Source organism: Stomoxys calcitrans, chromosome 2, assembly GCF_963082655.1.
Source record: "Stomoxys calcitrans chromosome 2, idStoCalc2.1, whole genome shotgun sequence".
In the NCBI taxonomy this organism is placed as follows: domain Eukaryota; kingdom Metazoa; phylum Arthropoda; class Insecta; order Diptera; family Muscidae; genus Stomoxys; species Stomoxys calcitrans.
Genome location: NC_081553.1, coordinates 216855458 through 216872756, shown reverse-complemented (window position 1 = coordinate 216872756; position 17299 = coordinate 216855458). Strand labels below are relative to the sequence as shown.

Genomic DNA, 17299 nt, shown 5'->3' with positions numbered 1-17299 from the left:
TGGTAATAAAAAACACTACGTGCGAAATTTCAGTCGATAGCAATTGCAGCTTAAAGGGGCTCAAGGTATTAAATCGGAAGATAGGTTAATTTGGTTTATATGGGATCTATTATATCTGTGGTAGTAAACCGATTTGGACTATATTTGGCACTTCAACCTAATAGGATGATATTGCAGTTTCTAGAGGTTTAGACGTCAAGTCGAAAGACCAATTCATATGGGAGCTATATCAAAATCTGAACCGATGTGGCCCATTTACAAATGAACAAAATCCGCAACCTGTGGATGCGCCCGGTAGCTCGCAGCAAAGCTTCTCGTGACAGCAATGAACACCACACAGGTCGGACCTCCATGTTCCAGTGCTGACAAAGGCACCTGGGACTAACCATCTAATGCTTTTGGGTATTGCGGCTAGATTAATTGCTACGACCACTGATTTGAGCTAAGGAAGCTTTCTATTTGGTCATGTGGTGGCTACAGACACTTTGTTATCATTAAAGATATCTATCCGTTCACAATTGGCAGACTAATTTGCGCGGTGCGTCACTTGTTTAACTGCCCAGCTAGACCCACTCAAGCCCATGGCAGTATCTTCCCCCCTAAACAAATTGAAATCAATTTCATCGTTGATTTCATCGTAACTCTCCGATGAGGATGATTCCATCAAAACACTTAAGAAACCGATAATTGCTCTTTTTTTGATGTTTGGAAGAATACAATGTTTTAATTTTCTAAGATTTTCCAAATAATTCCGCAAATATTGCACTTATCTTCTAATGAGGTAAAATTACAACATCATTTGGTGAGTTTTCTGTACCTGAACACTAGCTGCTGCCTTTAATATTCTTTAATAATTATCAATAAACAATATTTTTACTTACCTCTGCCTTTTTGATCCATTTTGGTGTTAGCTTTTGTATTTTCATGTAACGGCTGCTTTTCATAAAACAGCTGACCTTTACAAAACAAATGTTCAAATTTCTGCTGGCAAAAAACTTCCAGTAAAAATATGTGCAAATTTGCACACATTTTTGAGTTCCCGAACACAGCTTTTGTCAGAATGAATAGAGTACGCTCTAATCGAATACAATTACATGTGCTATTTTGAGTAAACTCAAAATGTGCTAAATTTTACATGTCATAGGACAATTACACGCCGTGTAATAGAGCCTTTAGTTCGATGACCCATGACATAAAAACCAGGTAGCGTAACGTAAACAGCTGAGTACAATTTTTTCTCGCGAAGTGCACTATCTGTCAACGAGTTTTGGTTGTACGTATGTATTATAGTTAGGAACCATTCTACACACAAACAATAAAAAATGGCACGAACTAGTTGGTGTAGTTTTGTTAGAAAATCCCTAGTCTTTACTTTTTTCCTCTACCCCAAATGAGAATTTTTTCCCCAATCACGAAAAAATCCCCTGTTTGGGGAAATTTTCCCTAATATGGCAACACTACTAGTATGGCAAGCAACACTACAATATATATACAGACAGACAGTACGCAGCGGGGAAGTAAATAATAAAAATTACAAGAAATCGAAAAATCAATAAAGTTTTAACATTATTACATTAGTACAGGTAATATTAAAAAATGAAATTACATAAATAATATAAAAAAGGTGTTTCGTTAAAAGTTTTTGAAATATGTTTGATAATGGTTAACATGATTCCAAGAATGTAATGGGCACAAAGTAAAATATTTTGTTAAATGAAAAAGGAAATCCTTATATTATTAATAATGTTTTAAAGTAAAATTTCCATATTTGTAAAAACAACAGACAATTGTGTTTAGCTTTGCTTGAGCCCATAATTAATTATCTTTGTGAAATATATTGGGAAATATGACATATACAAAATGTAATGTGCACTAAGTTGACAGAAAAAAAATCAATTGCTTGGGAGAAGTGTAAATATTTGTTAAATCAATAATGAATGACTGAAATTTATATAAATCTTATGTATATATGTAAGTGTGCAGATTGCTGGACTGGGTGGTAAGGTGGTGGTTTTCCAAGGCGTAAGTTATAACTTAAACCGCTCAGCCGGAGCAGTACTAAAATTAGTTTTAAAGGAGTAATAATTGGAACACACGGAGTGCTTCAAGTTGAACTTTGATTACAACATACTACATAATTATATCCTCCTAAATTTGGTTTGAATTAATATCCTTGTCTGCTGGACAAGGGCCGGAGACAGACCGACATTTAATAAACATACCTCAAATACCGGAAGCGTGGTATTTGCCTAAAGCTTTTTTTTTAAATTCTCTACATATAAAGTTGAGTTTTAATATGCGTTTCGTTTCAAAAAACAAATACTAGCAAGCTGTAGTTGTTGTAGTCTGTTTAAAGTCGTATTCCTAATGAGTGATTCTTCATTTGCATACTTAGCTTCGGCTGACTTTTTATTTACACTTAAACAAGTTTTTTATTAAATATTTTGTCTGGTAAAATCTGTTTCCTATACATTTTTTTTAAGAATTAACACCAAGCCTTTAAATTGCGCTTTTAGGTATTTATTTAAATTTTAATTATTTTTTTATTTGCGTACTGGTATACATGAAAATTGTACAGTGTGCCTTTGCCAGACCCCACTTTGTAAGAAATTTAATTTAAAATTAGCTTTAAATAGATGAATGCACATAGAAGTACTCTTATACACATACACACACACACACACACGGTTAGAATAGGGCTGTTTTGTTGCAAAACGTTGTGAAAATAACAGCCAACCACTGCAGGAGATTTTCAAGTCTTCACTTAATAGGCTTATATAGTATATAACCACTTAACTACTTCTAAGACACAGCTACTTGCAAGTCAAAAAGATGTAAGTGACAAAGTGGTGAGATTTCTGCTTTTCTCTTAAATTTTTAAACAATAATTCAAACCGTTATGATTTTATGTTTCTGTTGAGTTGAATTCATCCTTCTCTTGTAATGTTTGATTTGTGTTACATTCTTGTTTGAACCGTTGAGTGGAGCGGACGTATTGTTATTTCACTCCGCAAGAATTTTCCTGTAACTCGTAATAGGTCATTATTTTGGAATAAAACTGTATGTCACTCAAGGATAGCTGCGATAGAGGTATCCATTAGGCGGTTGATGATCTGCGTCTGTTTCCAGTGGAGCGGTATATCTAGAGCCCGGGAGTAGGTTTAGAATGGACTCCAAAGACCCAACAGCTGCGGTGGTGGTATCTGGTCGTAGCATGTTGTCTGCTATTGAAACCTCGACTCGTGGAGCGGCTGCTCCAGGCTCAGCAGGGACTTTTGACGAAGACTCCTGGTTCGAGTCTAAAGGACAAGACCGAACCTATTCCTTCCTCGCATACCTATAATTTGCCTAGGCCATCGGCCTTCCCCGGCAAACCAACACGCACTTTAAGAGTTTGGAATAATAGAAGACGCATCGCTCTCAGGTTTATTGAGAGGCTTGGTGCGAATGATGCTAAGACTCTCACTGATAGGGAGAGAGATGCCCTAAATTGGGCTTGGGAATTCCTGTACAGGCAACCCCAAAGACTACACGTCTAGATTCGGAAACTGCACCGCAGTCAGCCAAAAGGCTGCGGTCTCCTGGAGGGCATCACATGCCTAAAAGAACTAGGGCGAACTACAGTAAGATAGGTCCAAGAACCTTTGCTAATGTCGCAAGGGACAGTTTGGTGATGGCAGTTGTCGACAAGGTAAAAGAACAGGGCTGCATACCTAGGAATAATTGGAGTTGTATAGCCAATGGACTGTCATTAGTATAATCCGATGTCCTTGCGGAATTTCCTGGGTCTCCTTCAGTTTGTGACGATGCAGGCTGGTATCGAGGCCGATACAGACTAATTGCCTTCGGCGATCAACGATCAATTGAAATGTATCGTTGTGCGCTAAAAAACATTTGTGAGGTTTGGCCAGGTGCAGCACTAGATTTAGTCAAGAAGCAAGATATTCCTTCTCAACCAATGGTGCATGCTTGGATACCAAGGATTCCCTCAGATCCTGAAGCAATACTTGGAAGACTAAGGAAATGTATTTCCAATCTTTCAACCATCGACTGGAACATTGGTAGATTGGATGAGGCTGATGGTGACCGGAGACATGCAGTATTCGTACTAAACTCCGGCTGTCTCGCAGACCTCAACAAGTCTGAAGGGGTTGTATCCTACGGATTTAACAAGTTGAAACTGAAGGTCTTAGAAGCGGTACGTTTGGGAATCAGGAGACGACTCAGCAGTTGTTGCTGAACACTTGCCTGAGGAACTATCGACCACATTGCTAAAGTCTGGCGGATTGCAGGAGACTGAAAATCCCTATGCCACAATCGAGAAAAGAGGAGATGGCATCGAAACGGGACTAGGTAATAAGTTGGACTGGGCTCAAAGTGCGCGCTAGCGGGGAAGCACGGAACTCAGAAAGTACTTCGACAGCAGCAGTTAGTGAAGAATCTAAGAAGAAATCGTCCACACCGCAAGTGCCCAGTGTCCTGAGGAAGAAGAGTGAGTTCCACAGCTTTCTCACCTGCCCCTGGATGTGTACGGAAGCTCATCATGAGTTCATCTTGTGAGGATGAACTCCTGGTGGAGTCAGAAGACGAGGCTAACACAATAGTGGTGAAAGTTCTGAATCCTGGTCCGGTTTCTACAGATAAATCTCCAACATTATTAGGTCGCTTCGGCGGCACTAAACGTCTTCCTGATGGCTGGGGGATTTGACGTGGTTCTCATCCAGGAACCATGGATGTGTGGAAGAATGGTACGTAGACTAAGAATTCCGGGATTTAAACTTTTCAAAGAGTACGGGGAATGGGAGACATAGAGCCTGTATTCTTGCAAAGGGTAGTCTAAATGTTTTTCTTCTTCCGTCGCTAAGCATTGAAGATTTAGTAGTAGCCAGCCCTGAAATAAACAAGTCTCATTACTGGCTGACTTCCCTATATATGGCATACTATTCAGAGATGCCGCCTTCAAACCTTAAGTCGCTGGTTGAAGCTGTGAGGGCAAGAACTCTTGCCCTATACACCTCCAAGAGAGCCATTGGGAAAAGTTTGGGGTTAAGACCGCGTGTCATGCATTGGGTATATACTGCAGTTGTCAGACCTATTATGCTATATGGTTTTGTGGTCTGGTGGACGGCGCTTCAAAAATCCACCTACTGCTCAATACTTAAACGGATCCAAAGAAAGGCTTGTTTGTGCATCACAGCCGCACTGTGGACGACACCATCTGATGCACTGAATTTAATGCTACATATTATGCCTCTGGACATTGTGGCTATCCAAATTGCAGCGACCACTGTCGTGAGGTTAAGGTAGTTTTCTCATTGGTCATGTGGCGGCTACGGACACTGTGTTATTCTTGACACAATATTCCACCACACGAATATCCTTGAGTAGACGAACACACTTATAATATGTATGGGGTTATATCCAAATCTAGAGACTCGGTATGTAAGAAAGAGCCTTTGCCGCCCGGTCTTTCACAAAGACTCTTCGGTCAATACCGCTGATTGTTCGTGACTAAAATTGCTGTTACCCTATATTTCTATGGAGCATTCCACTATCTGCAACAAATAGTAGCTTTACTGCGCTTCTCATAATAACGATGAACTTTACAAGGTCGGAACATTTCCAAATATCTCTATCCAGCGCAGCGCATTACTATGGCTATGTGATTTTTCATAGTCTTTTATGACTATGCAATGTGTGATAGAAAAATAAAACATTCCTAATGTATGCCCACATTTATTCTTCAGCGAATTGGACACTTGTAGTTTTGATTTCTGTGCAATTGATGACATGCGAATGTTAATTATTAGGTGAATTGACTAAAAATATGATGTGCAAATAAAAAAGAAACAATGATGTACTTAATTTATTATTCGAATCGCTTATATAGCGCTGTGTAAACAAAAACGTTGGCATTTCCTGGAAGGCACCTTAAATATTTCACACCAAAGTGAAATAATTGTCCAAGCCTAATTTCCATGTAGCAGCAGAACTAGAATAAAGCAAATTAATCTAAACTTCAATAGGGTGGTCAACCTTGAACCCGGTAAAATAGGCCAATTGTGGTGACGTAGCAGTGACTGATTCGGCAGAGATGCGCCAGATTGTTCAAACGATAGTTTATCGGGCTTCCTAAAAGTGTAAGATTGTGTTCATTATTTATCGATAACAAAAATACAAACCCCCACAGAATTTTACAACTGATTTATAAGAATTTAGATTTAACGGAAGTCTCTGACCAGGGATCATGGTCACAATCCCAAAGAAGGGTGACCCTATCCAGTGTTAAAACTGGAGGCGGATTACATTGCTAAACGCAATAAATAAAGTAATGGCAAGTCTCCTTCCACGGCGTAATTGCACGGCGACTGCACTTGACAGCATTTTGAGGAAGGAACGGACAGGTTTTCGGCCAGCATGCTGTTGTGCCGGCCACATTAACTCTATGCGTATAATTGAACAGTCTACAGAACTTACCCCCCCAAACCTATACATTTAATTCATTGACTTCGATCGTGCGTTCGACAAAGTTTCGATGTGAAGCACGCTGCTTAATACAGGCATCCCCTGAAAAGATAGTGGCACTTATCGGGGAGCTATGTAGTAATGCTGAAGTTTCAGTCCTTTTCAATGGAAAAGAGAGCTATGTTAGGCTTTTCGACATCCGTGTCGTATATGGTTCAGATCGGTTTATTTTTAGATATAGCTACTTAAAAGACCAATATTTTGTTATACACAATTGGACAATGGCTTGTACTTATAAGTATTTCGTCCAACTCGAAACATATTTCGATATAGCTGTTATGGGGCATAAGGTACGCATTTTTCCCTAGATTTTGATGAAAGGTGTTTTACCTATATATACCTGAGGTGTTGGGTATCCAAAGTTCGGCCCGGCCGAACTTAACGCCTTTTTACTTGTTTAAGTCATGAACTGTCTCCGGATTGCTGTTGTAGCTCTTACCAATAACGACTACAAAGGAGTGAAATAATTAAAAATGCTACCGGTAGATGATAGGCACCCCTTTATACTCAAATCTGATGATGTCTGAACTCGGAGTGCAGTCAATATATTGATAATATAAAAAACCAAGAAACCTTAAATATTCGTAAATGTCATTGGCTTTGGGTAAAAGGCTTCCTTCTTCTGGAAAAATTTTTGATGATCGAACTCAAGGCGTTTGGCATCGTAGTTGGAAATGCCTACCTATGCGCCACAATAGCCCAAACACCTGGGTCTAATTTGTCACCATCGTGGTGTTATTGTTGTTGATTAAGATTAGATCATCGTAGTCGAAAAAGGTAAACATTTGACTGTATGCGACATCCGAATATACCATATCGAAAAGCATTCTTCAGGGGTAAGTCCCCACATATGTCAAAACTAAAATTGTTTCGGGTTTATTAATCATGGCATAGTTAAGCATAATCATTTATTACCCCCCATGAAGGTTCCGATAAGCTTTGGATTGTACAAATACGAATGTTGTTAAATATAGACGCACATGCTACCTGTTAGAAATGCTTGTTAATCATATTTGTGCTCTAATTCTAGTTGCGAGGCAGCAGTTACATTCGCCGTGTCTAAAAAATAAGCAAAAATGGCTGAGAGTCACAATGAGTATATGAGGAATTTCGAAAATATTTTAGAACCCGGAAAGGAGCCGGTTATGACCAAAGAATACAACCCCTTGCTGGCATTTAAACTAAATAATATTCTAGATCCACAAGAGCTGAAGAGTCATGTATTGCGTGGCGAAAAAATGCAACAGCTGATATACCATTATGCTCAGAAACACAATTGTCCGCCCAAAAGGATGGAGCAACAGGTACGTGACATTTTAGATGAAATTGGTTTGGATCGCAACTTGGCTATAATACGCTGGTGTGGTATAGCAATAACAGCAATTGGCAAGCGCATTTGCAAAGGCATCTACGTAAATAAGGCCAGCATGGATCACATTAAGCAGGGTTTGGGAAAGAATCCTGTGTTGTATTTGCCAAGCCATCGCAGCTACATGGATTTCATACTGATGTCCTACATATGTTTCCATTATGACATTGAAATACCTGGAATAGCAGCTGGCATGGGTAAGTAGAAGAGCGACGCCCATATGCATAACACCCATATTGCTTTTGAACTTGACTAGAATGCTAGACAACAATGCCATTTGTTTTAGATTTTCATTCTATGTTTGCTATGGGCACAATGCTAAGAAAAACTGGTGCTTTTTTCATGCGTAGATCTTTTTCGAATGATGAACTATACTGGGATGTATTTCGTGAATATATGTATGCATTGGTGGGAGTCTATCACATAGGTGTGGAGTTCTTTATTGAAGGCACGCGCAGTCGAAACTTTAAATCGCTGGTTCCCAAGGTGGGCCTATTGTCTATGGCTCTGTTGCCATTTTTCAGTGGCGAGGTTTCGGATATAACCATAGTTCCAGTAAGTGTGTCCTATGAACGCGTCTTGGAAGAGCAGTTATTCGTTTATGAACTTTTGGGTGTTCCCAAGCCCAAGGAATCTACCAAGGGGTTCTTTAAGGCCCTCAAAATCATTGATGAACGATTTGGCAAAATGTATTTGGACTTTGGCCAACCAATTTCGGTGAGGGAATTCCTTGGCGAGCAGGGCACAGCCAGCAGACTGAAAAGATCCACATTGGGAGCCCATTTGCAGAAGTTAAATAAAATGGAAATTGAATTGGTGAAAAACCTGGCAACAGAGGTAAGGAAAACTCTTGCTATATGTTTAAATTTTTTTTTAACCCCTTACTTTCCTTTGCAGATAATCTATCAACAACAAAGACGCATAGTTATAACGACATTTAATCTCATTAGTCTATATTTTGCTAGTCAATATTATGTTGATGCTTCGGTTAACATTGATGAAATCTCACGCGGCATTGTGTCGCTTAGGAATATGTTCGAAGTGCTTGGAGCCCACATGGCAACGGATGTCAATAGTATTAAGCATGAAATTATCGAAACTGTCGAAATACATTCGAATATTGTTAATTTCAAGCAAGCTCTTCTCGAGTTCACTCAAGTACCAGTTGATCAATTGGCTCAGGAAATTGATGTTAGCCGCCTAAAGGCCCACGCGCTAACACCTCAAACAATGGCTGTGGCAGTGCCCAGCATGGCACTACAATTATATATAAATCCCTGTCTATTTTGGCTTGCCCGTCCTGGATATTTAATAATGGCAGCAATGCAATTGCAAAAAGATCAAGAAACCTCCAAGAGGCAAGGAGCCGTCGATGGCTCATATAAAGAAACCATTGGATATTTATCAAAACAAGTGCAGAAGCTTGATGAGATTTTTAAACATGAATTCATCATTGCGTCTAATAATCGTGAAATTGAGGTATGTATGTTTCAAGATTGTCAATTTTGTATGATCAATGCTTGGAGGAGTGGATAAAAAATGGTAGGAATGTCCGATTATGACGCTGAATGTCAGTTTTTGCATCCCGTTAAGAACATGATAAAGGTTAAGTTGAAAAGAGGGTGCAGCTATTAATCCGCCCAACGCCACTTTGGATATACGCCTAAGCCAGTAAACGGCTTGTTGTGCGCTCTAAAAACTATTAAGTAACCTCTTAAAAGAAAATTTTAAGTTGGGAATTCCGTGCTACTAACAAACTCCTTAACTGTTTTCCATACTACGCCCCTTAATCGTTTTATTTTTGGTATTGTGTCCTCTCCAAACTACTCGTGTCCGTTTGCCGCGAAAGCCGTGACATAGAAAATGCTCCAACATCTCATCATCTTCTCCCTCTCCCCTTAGTTGGTTCATGTCTGGTATTATGTCAGTTTTTGCATCCTGTTAAGAACATGATATAGGTAAGGTTAGGTTAGGTTAAAAAGAGGGAGCAGATATTAATCCGCCCCATGCCACTATGGACCTACACCTAAGTCAGAAATCGGCTTGTTATGAGCTCTGAAAACTATAGTAATCTCTAAAAAGAAAATTTTAAGTTAAGAATTCCCTGCTACTTACAAAATCCTTAATTGTTTTCATTACCACTCCCCTAAGTTGGTTCATGTCTGAAATTGTGTCTCCACCTAAGTACCGGTATCTGTTGGACGCGAAAGCCGGGCAATGAGAAAGGAAATGCTCCAACGTCTCATCATCTTCCCCGCATGCCCTACAAATGCTATCACTTACCGCACCGATTTTACATAAGTGAGCTCGTAGTCCTATGTGGCCCGTTATGATACCAACAGCTATAGCCAATAGCTTCCTTTCAGTAATAGCCTCGTCTTCTCACGATCTGGATCCCCCATAGGATTTTCGCCGTCCTACAGATATTTTCGCTGTTCCACAATGTTACATGCGCATTCGTCGCCCACTCCCTTAACTGGGACTGCGTCGACCCGAAAGGCTTGGGGTTAACCAAGTTTATTGACGGCAGTCCTCTGGCTTTTACCGCCAAATCGTCTGCCCTTTCATTTCCCCTTACTCCGTTATGGCGTTAATCTCCTTCTTACACTGCAAGGCTGTTCGTGACCTTACTTTTTACACTTTTCACGTCACGGCAAAGTTAAAAACACCCAATAGCTTCAAGATTTTACGTAGAATGAATTACACAAAGATCTAACTGTGCATTGTTGTAATGTAAAAAATGCATGTAGGCATGCATGTGTGTGTGTTTTTTATACCCTCTACCATAAGATGGGGGTATACTAATTTCGGGGGTCTTGACTTCTTGAGCCTGTAGAGGGCGCAATTATAATCCGATTCGGCTGAAAGTTTGCATGGCGTGTTTTGTTATGACTTCCAACTACTGTGCTGAGTATGGTTTAAATTGGTCCATAACCTGAAATAGCTTCCATATAAAGCGATTTGGTTGTCCAAAAAGTAATTGCGGATTTTTTAAAAGAAAGTAAATGCATTTTTAATAAAACTTAGAATGAACATTAATCAAATATACTTTTTTACACTTTTTTTCTAAAGCAAGCTAAAAGTAACAGCTGATAACTGACAGAAGAAAGAATGCAATTACAGAGTCACAAGCTGTGAAAAAATTTGTCAACGCCGACTATATGAAAAATCCGCAATTACTTTTTGGGCAACCCAATAGTAACATGCACAAAATCACAGTTTTACTAATCACTGATTTTGACAGATGGTCCACTCAATATTTTGTTTTTGGGCAACTGCCGCTACCTGCAAATGAATATATCTTGCTTGGAACATTGCCCCATCAAATTTTCATAAATGAGACAATTTTCATTGTATACCTATGTGGAAATATTTCAAAAACATAATTTTAATATTTATGATAAAAATTTGTAATATTATGAAAATTTTCTTTTCATGTGTGAAACAAAGTTTCATAAATATATGAACTTTTTTCATAAACGATCATGTTCATAAATTTTTTTCATTAAGAATTTTCACAATATTTATGTTTGTTTCATTAATCATAATAAAACTTTTCATAATATTTATGAACAAAAGGTTATAAAACCCAATCATTACATTTATGAAGGAAATGCTCTCTGTGTAGTAAGAATAAAAGCAAATTTTGATTTTTAATTAATAATTCAAAATTTTTCTTTTCAGGAATTTGAACAAAATTTAAAATTGTTAGAAAATTATGGAGTGCTGGACATTTCAAAAACGGGTACAATAACAGTTAAACATAATGAATGTAGTCGAAGTGTACTTGCAGCTTTGGCCCCATTTTTATGCCTCTATTATCAACTAGCAGTTACCCTCAACAAAGTAAATATAGCGAATTATTTAATCTTACTTATAAATCTAAAAGCAATTTTATGTTTTCTTTCGCACAGCTTTCCGCCGAAAGTCTAGAAGAATTTTCTTCCAAAACAATTTTGGTAAGAGTACAAAAGCGTATAGAATCTATGTTACTCGAGAACTCCAACAATTTGCATGTCCATCCCTATTGTTTGGCCCTGGATAATTTAAATATAGCATTACACTCTCTGGTGCAGAGCTCCTATTTGATAAGGAATCGTGAGACGGGCAACTTTAAACTCTCCGGCAACAAATCACTTGCTGATTTGGAGATGCTTTTGCTGGAGCTCTGCAATTTAATGCCCTTTCAGCAATATTGCCATAATAGAATTTTCTCAAAGTTATAACTTTCAGCCGATACCAAGAAAAATACACCTAGCACATTTGTCCACAATGTGCAAAGGTCCATCCATTCATTGCTCACCTATTTACGCATTTTAGGTACCATTGTAGTCATTGTTACGATAATGCCGTTATTACATTTCTTTTTGAAATATTTTAATTTAGAATAAGTTCAAGTCGAGGTGTTTCTTTTTGTTTTGTAATTTAATAATTTAAAAGTACATAGGTAATACAAATAATTTAAGTATTGTGTATCATTCCTTCAGTGTGCAAATTTTTATTTATATATTTAAGCTATAGCCTGTCAATGCTTTTAATATGCCATATAAAGTCTATATAATGTCATTCATTTTTCACCTGCATCCATCCATTTCAAGATCTTTTCATATTCATCGGTGTAGCTGAGAATAATAGTGATTGATTTCCATTTGGGAAACTAAGCCATATTGGAAACCTGCCATAGTATTCTTGCCAATACAAACAAAAAAAAAGACAACAAAATTCCCCTGATATTTTTGATATTTAAGTAAGTGTGTGCAATATATTTAAAAAAAAGTAGCGAAAGTGAATATTTCACTATTATACTGACAGCTACGCGTATTATTTTGGAAAAATACCTACCCCTATATGCAAAAATATTATTATTAAGATGTGTTTTGTGTTTATCACATTGTTTATAAATAATTTGTTCTTAATTTATGTGTTTTAATTAGAAAAATAAAATAGAAAAACAAAAACCAAACAAATGGCCAACTTCATCGTTAAAATCTTTTTCTTAATACACTAATAATAAAATGCTGCTATTTATTACACTGTGGACCAATGTAACTAACCAACAATGACAGGAAAACCTGAACAAAAGACAAACAAGTAAAAAGGCATTAAGGTCGACAGGGTCGAACTTTGGATACCCAACACCTTGGATATATATAAATCCCCTGTCGCCAATCGGGTGATAATTGGATAACTTAAGCACCCAAGTTCGGCACGGACATTGAGTGGTGTAATATATATAAGTCACTATTCAATTTTATAGAACAAAATATAGGTCTTTTTGCCCGATCTGAACTATGTTAAGGTCGGATATCAGGAGGCTCAGAACAACTCACTGTTTTAAATTTGAGCGAAATCGGAAAAGTTTTTTATAGGCTTCAGTCCCCTTAGCGGCAGATCGGTCTATATGGCAGTTATATCTAAATATAGTCCGATCAGAACCATATTTAGGTCGAATGTTGGGAGGCCTTAACCTACTCACTGTTTCAAATTTCAGCGAAATCGGATAATAAATAAAGCTTTTATTGACTTCAGACCCCTTATCGGCATATCGGTCTATATGACAGCCATATCTAAATGTAGTCCGAACTGAACCAAATTTGGGTCACATATCGAGAGGCTTAAAATAACCCACTGTTTTAAATTTCAGCGAAATCGGTTAATAATTAAAGCTTTTATGGGCTACAGACCCTTTATCGGGAGATCGGTCTATATGGCAGCTATATCTAAATATAGTTCGATCTGTGCTATATTTGAGTCGGATGTTGGGAGGCTTAAAACTACGCACTGTTCGAAATTTCAGAGAAGTCGGATAAAATATAAAGCTGTTATGGTCTTTAGACCCTTTATCGGCAGATCGGTCTTTATGACAGATATATATATATATACTCCGATCTGAAACATATTTGGGTCCTATGTTTGAAAGCCTAAAACTACTCACCGTTTTAAATTTCAGCGAAATCGGGTAATAAATAAAGCTGTTATGGTCTTCAGACCCTTTATCGGGAGATCGGTCTATATGGCAGCTATATTTAAATATAGTTCAATCTGTACTATATTTGAGTCAGATGTCGGGAGGCTTAAAACTACGCACTGTTCCAAATTTCAAAGAAGTCGGATAAAATATAAAGCTGTTATGGTCTTCGGACCCTTTATCGGGACATCGGTCTATATGGCAGCTATATCTAAATACAGTCCAAACTGAACCATATTTGGGTCCTATGTTTGAAAGCCTAAAACTACTCATCATTTTAAATTTCAGCGAAATCGGGTAATAAATAAAGCTGTTATGGTCTTCAGACCCTTTATCGGGAGATCGGTCTATATATCAGCTATATCTAAATGTGGTCCGATTGGGCCCCTTTCAAGAACCAGCGTGCATCAGAAGAACGTATCCATACCAAATTTCAGTTCAATATCTCAATTTTTGAAGGCTGTAGAGTGATTACAACAGACGGACGGAAAGACACACGGACATCGTTAAATCGTCTTAGAATTTTACGACGATTCGAAATATATATACTTTGTAGAGTCGGAAATTGATATTTCGATGTGTGGCAAACGGAGTGACTAAATGAATATACTCCCTATCCTACGGTTTTGGGTATAAACAAGTGGACACGATTATCGACGTTGTGAAAGTTTACAACAGGAAGCAACCAAACAAGGGTAGAGAAGTTTCCACTTTGTAGAAATATATATTGGCTTAGATATCTCAAGAGTCATAAGAGAATCCCTCGGTGTTTTGATTTTTGATTTGTATCTCATACAAATATGGCTGTCCCAAAATTCCCTTCGTTGGATAAAAAAGTGGACGAATAAGAAACATTTTGAGGTAGTACCTCACAAATGTCGCCCGTATTTGAACCGAAGCCTTCAGGGTAATAGGTGGACATGCTAATCTCTGCTTTACGTTCCTCATCCTTGAGCGTATATATTCATCAAAAAATTATAAAATAACATTCAAAGAAACTAATTTTTTTAATAGACTAAAGCACTTAAATACAAGTACAAATAATTGGAATAATTTATTAACAATGTGCTCTTAAAAAAAAAACAATTAATAACTTATTGGCAAAACAGTTTTTTAAACTGTTGCAAAACGCTTTCCTTTATAATAATGTCCATTAGTAGATGTTGGGAATCCTTTTCGTTAGCGTGTATATTGACCACAGCAGTATTCTTATAGAGCCAAGCCATTTCTGAGCCTCCACTGGGCACTCGTATTGTAATTTTTTTACGCTGTGTTGTTTTAAGAATCTGATCTTCGATATCATTAAGTAATGGTGAGAGACCAGTTTGTTGTTTGGCCGATATCAAAAAGCCTTCAAAATCTTGATTGACTTTATTATTATTGATTAAATCAACTTTATTGCCAACATCGATCACAGGTGGAAATTCAGCAAGCTCTTCACTATCCCTACCAATGAACATATTATCCCTAAGCTTTTGCAAAGTTTGCTCAACATGTTGTTTCTGGGACTGATAGCAATTGTGGGATACATCATGAATATGCAAAATTACATCAGCTAACATGGCATCTTCTAAAGTGGCAACAAAGCATTCTATCAAGCCGGTAGGTATTTCAGACATAAAGCCAACAGTATCCATGTATATGACTTCCAAATTACATGGTAATTTTCCAGCATGTGCTGTTACATCTAATGTGGCAAATAATTGGTCTCTCGGCTCTATGGTCTGTTCATTGGTCAACGCTTTGATAAGAGATGTCTTGCCGGCGTTAGTATATCCAACGACGGCTACAATGGGGTAGTTGTTTTGTTTCCGTTTATTGCGTAATAGTTTTCTGCATTACAGAATATATAGAAAATATCAAACTGTTTGATAACGCGAAATTGATCTTACCTGTGCGCTCTTATGCGTTCCAATTCAAACTTCAATTTCTTTTCTCGACTCTTCAGTATCTCTCGTTGTGTGTCTGTCAGAGAATAGCCTAGTTTAGTTGATTTTGAGCTATTGAAATCTTTAGCTTGGGCCCAAATGTAAGGTATCTCAGCCATAGCCACCTGTAGACGTGCCTCAGCACTAGTAGCATGTAGACGAAGAATTTGTATAACCACTGAATATCGATCCATTATGGGCAAACCGAATGTCGACTCAAGTAGGTTCTTTTGTGCAAAACTTAAGGTGCCTTTGCTTACGAATATACAGGTTAGAGGTTTTTGATTATGGCTTTTAACCTGTCGCAGCTCATTGACAACTGACTTTAGTTCTTCCATTTTGCCTTTGCCAAATAATGTTTTACGCTCTAGAGACTCTAAGGGAACTTTGATGGACATTGCCACACGCCAGTTGGCAATTGAATGTACCAGGGCTTCGGCTTCTTGTATTTGATCTTCTGGTGTGATGTTTGTAGCTCGTTTAACGCCCCACTTGACATAGGGTTGTATTACCAGAACATTTTGAGGCTGACTAGTTTTTCGAGTAACCCGCATGGCTCCATTAGCAACTAGATCGTATTCGCTAAATAAAGTTATGGGTCATTAGTATGAATCGAAAGACCAATTAAGAGAGCAAATTTAAAATTTGTTACCTATCCTCCAAGTTGAATGAAAAACAGTCACCATTTTCCTGCCCTTGATGTTCCACTTCTTCCTCTTGACATTTCTCTTTCGATTCATATAAACTTTTACGATTACGTATACCCTTGACTCCCTTGTTTTGTGTATATTTAAGACGCACATACTGCACAGTCTTAAACGCACTAGCCTTTGGAAATGCACTATGTAAGGACACTGAACTTAATGCTATAGATCTATTTATTAGTTGTCGTGCACTCATTGTTAATATTCTTGTGTTTTAAGTATAGTATGTTTATCTTCTGCTGCCATCCACGCCGCTTGACAAGCTTTAGTTCTTCTACTTGTTACCTCGTACGATATCAGTGTGGCAGCCAACGTAGAGGTTAATATATTATATTGTAGAGGATATCGAATTTTAGATTGTATGACTTTTTGGGCAAAATACAAACCGGAAAATCCTAATAAATAGAAATATAAATAACTACAAAGGCCAAACTTATGCAATTTGTTGTTAGCGCGTGCATTGGAAGAGCAGACTCACCTAGGCAGAAGGAGGCTAAACCAGTAAATAAAGATCGTGTCATGCATTCCATATACGCATCAAATCCAGGATGTTTTTCACGTTGTTGGTCTTTCAGTCGCTTTATATCATTCATCCTTTATGATGCTGCATAAATTTACAAATAAAAAAATTTTGGCAATTTCAAAAAACAACAACAAAAACAAACTTATTTTGCCATATGTTTTGTGTAGGCATGGGACATTTACACCATAATATAGATATTATTTAGTTATGGGAAGTTCACACATGAAAACTGATTGCTAAATGTGAGATGATGTATAATTTTTAAATATAAGGCTGGCACCA

The 17299-nt window shown here is 37.7% G+C and overlaps 3 protein-coding genes across 5 annotated transcripts; 1 reads left to right on the top strand and 2 right to left on the bottom strand.

Moving 5' to 3' along the window:
• The first annotated feature begins 1433 nt into the window (after positions 1-1433).
• LOC106089238 (dihydroxyacetone phosphate acyltransferase) lies at positions 1434-12867 on the top strand. Of its 3 annotated transcripts, none has more exons than XM_059362699.1 (6): positions 1434-1583; positions 7556-8091; positions 8181-8731; positions 8792-9373; positions 11579-11740; positions 11809-12867. In XM_059362699.1, the coding sequence occupies exons 2-6, from the start codon at positions 7602-7604 to the stop codon at positions 12118-12120; spliced, it is 2097 nt and encodes a 698-aa protein (XP_059218682.1). In that variant the 5' UTR covers positions 1434-1583; positions 7556-7601; the 3' UTR covers positions 12121-12867. The 3 variants fall into 3 exon arrangements, with proteins under 3 accessions (XP_059218682.1, XP_059218683.1, XP_059218684.1); XM_059362700.1 differs by lacking the exon at positions 1434-1583 and adding an exon at positions 5635-6140; XM_059362701.1 differs by lacking the exon at positions 1434-1583 and having other exon boundaries at positions 7746-7829; positions 7897-8091.
• A 2030-nt stretch (positions 12868-14897) lies between these two features.
• LOC106089239 (putative GTP-binding protein 6) lies at positions 14898-16690 on the bottom strand. Its single transcript, XM_013255052.2, has 3 exons — positions 16443-16690; positions 15755-16372; positions 14898-15695 (listed from the first exon to the last, which is right to left on the bottom strand). Exons 1-3 carry the CDS (start codon positions 16688-16690, stop codon positions 14957-14959), a joined length of 1605 nt encoding a protein of 534 aa, XP_013110506.2. The 3' UTR covers positions 14898-14956.
• LOC106089241 (transmembrane protein 141) lies at positions 16651-17148 on the bottom strand. The gene is made up of 2 exons (XM_013255054.2): positions 16973-17148; positions 16651-16889 (listed from the first exon to the last, which is right to left on the bottom strand). The coding sequence occupies exons 1-2, from the start codon at positions 17085-17087 to the stop codon at positions 16693-16695; spliced, it is 312 nt and encodes a 103-aa protein (XP_013110508.1). The 5' UTR covers positions 17088-17148; the 3' UTR covers positions 16651-16692.
• Positions 17149-17299: the final 151 nt, after the last annotated feature.

What these genes read in the sequence shown, in the direction of transcription:
- LOC106089238 (XM_059362699.1), top strand. Translation starts at nt 7,602, where the DNA reads ATGGCTGAGAGTCACAATGAGTATATGAGGAATTTCGAAAATATTTTA. An exon ending in TGGAATAGCAGCTGGCATGG is followed by an intron (nt 8,092 to 8,180) that starts GTAAGTAGAAGA and finishes CATTTGTTTTAG; the next exon opens with ATTTTCATTCTATGTTTGCT. An exon ending in TAGCAGTTACCCTCAACAAA is followed by an intron (nt 11,741 to 11,808) that starts GTAAATATAGCG and finishes TCTTTCGCACAG; the next exon opens with CTTTCCGCCGAAAGTCTAGA.
- LOC106089239 (XM_013255052.2), bottom strand. Translation starts at nt 16,690, where the DNA reads ATGAGTGCACGACAACTAATAAATAGATCTATAGCATTAAGTTCAGTG. An exon ending in TCATTCAACTTGGAGGATAG is followed by an intron (nt 16,373 to 16,442) that starts GTAACAAATTTT and finishes AACTTTATTTAG; the next exon opens with CGAATACGATCTAGTTGCTA. An exon ending in GAACGCATAAGAGCGCACAG is followed by an intron (nt 15,696 to 15,754) that starts GTAAGATCAATT and finishes TCTGTAATGCAG; the next exon opens with AAAACTATTACGCAATAAAC.
- LOC106089241 (XM_013255054.2), bottom strand. Translation starts at nt 17,087, where the DNA reads ATGAATGATATAAAGCGACTGAAAGACCAACAACGTGAAAAACATCCT. An exon ending in TTTAGCCTCCTTCTGCCTAG is followed by an intron (nt 16,890 to 16,972) that starts GTGAGTCTGCTC and finishes TCTATTTATTAG; the next exon opens with GATTTTCCGGTTTGTATTTT.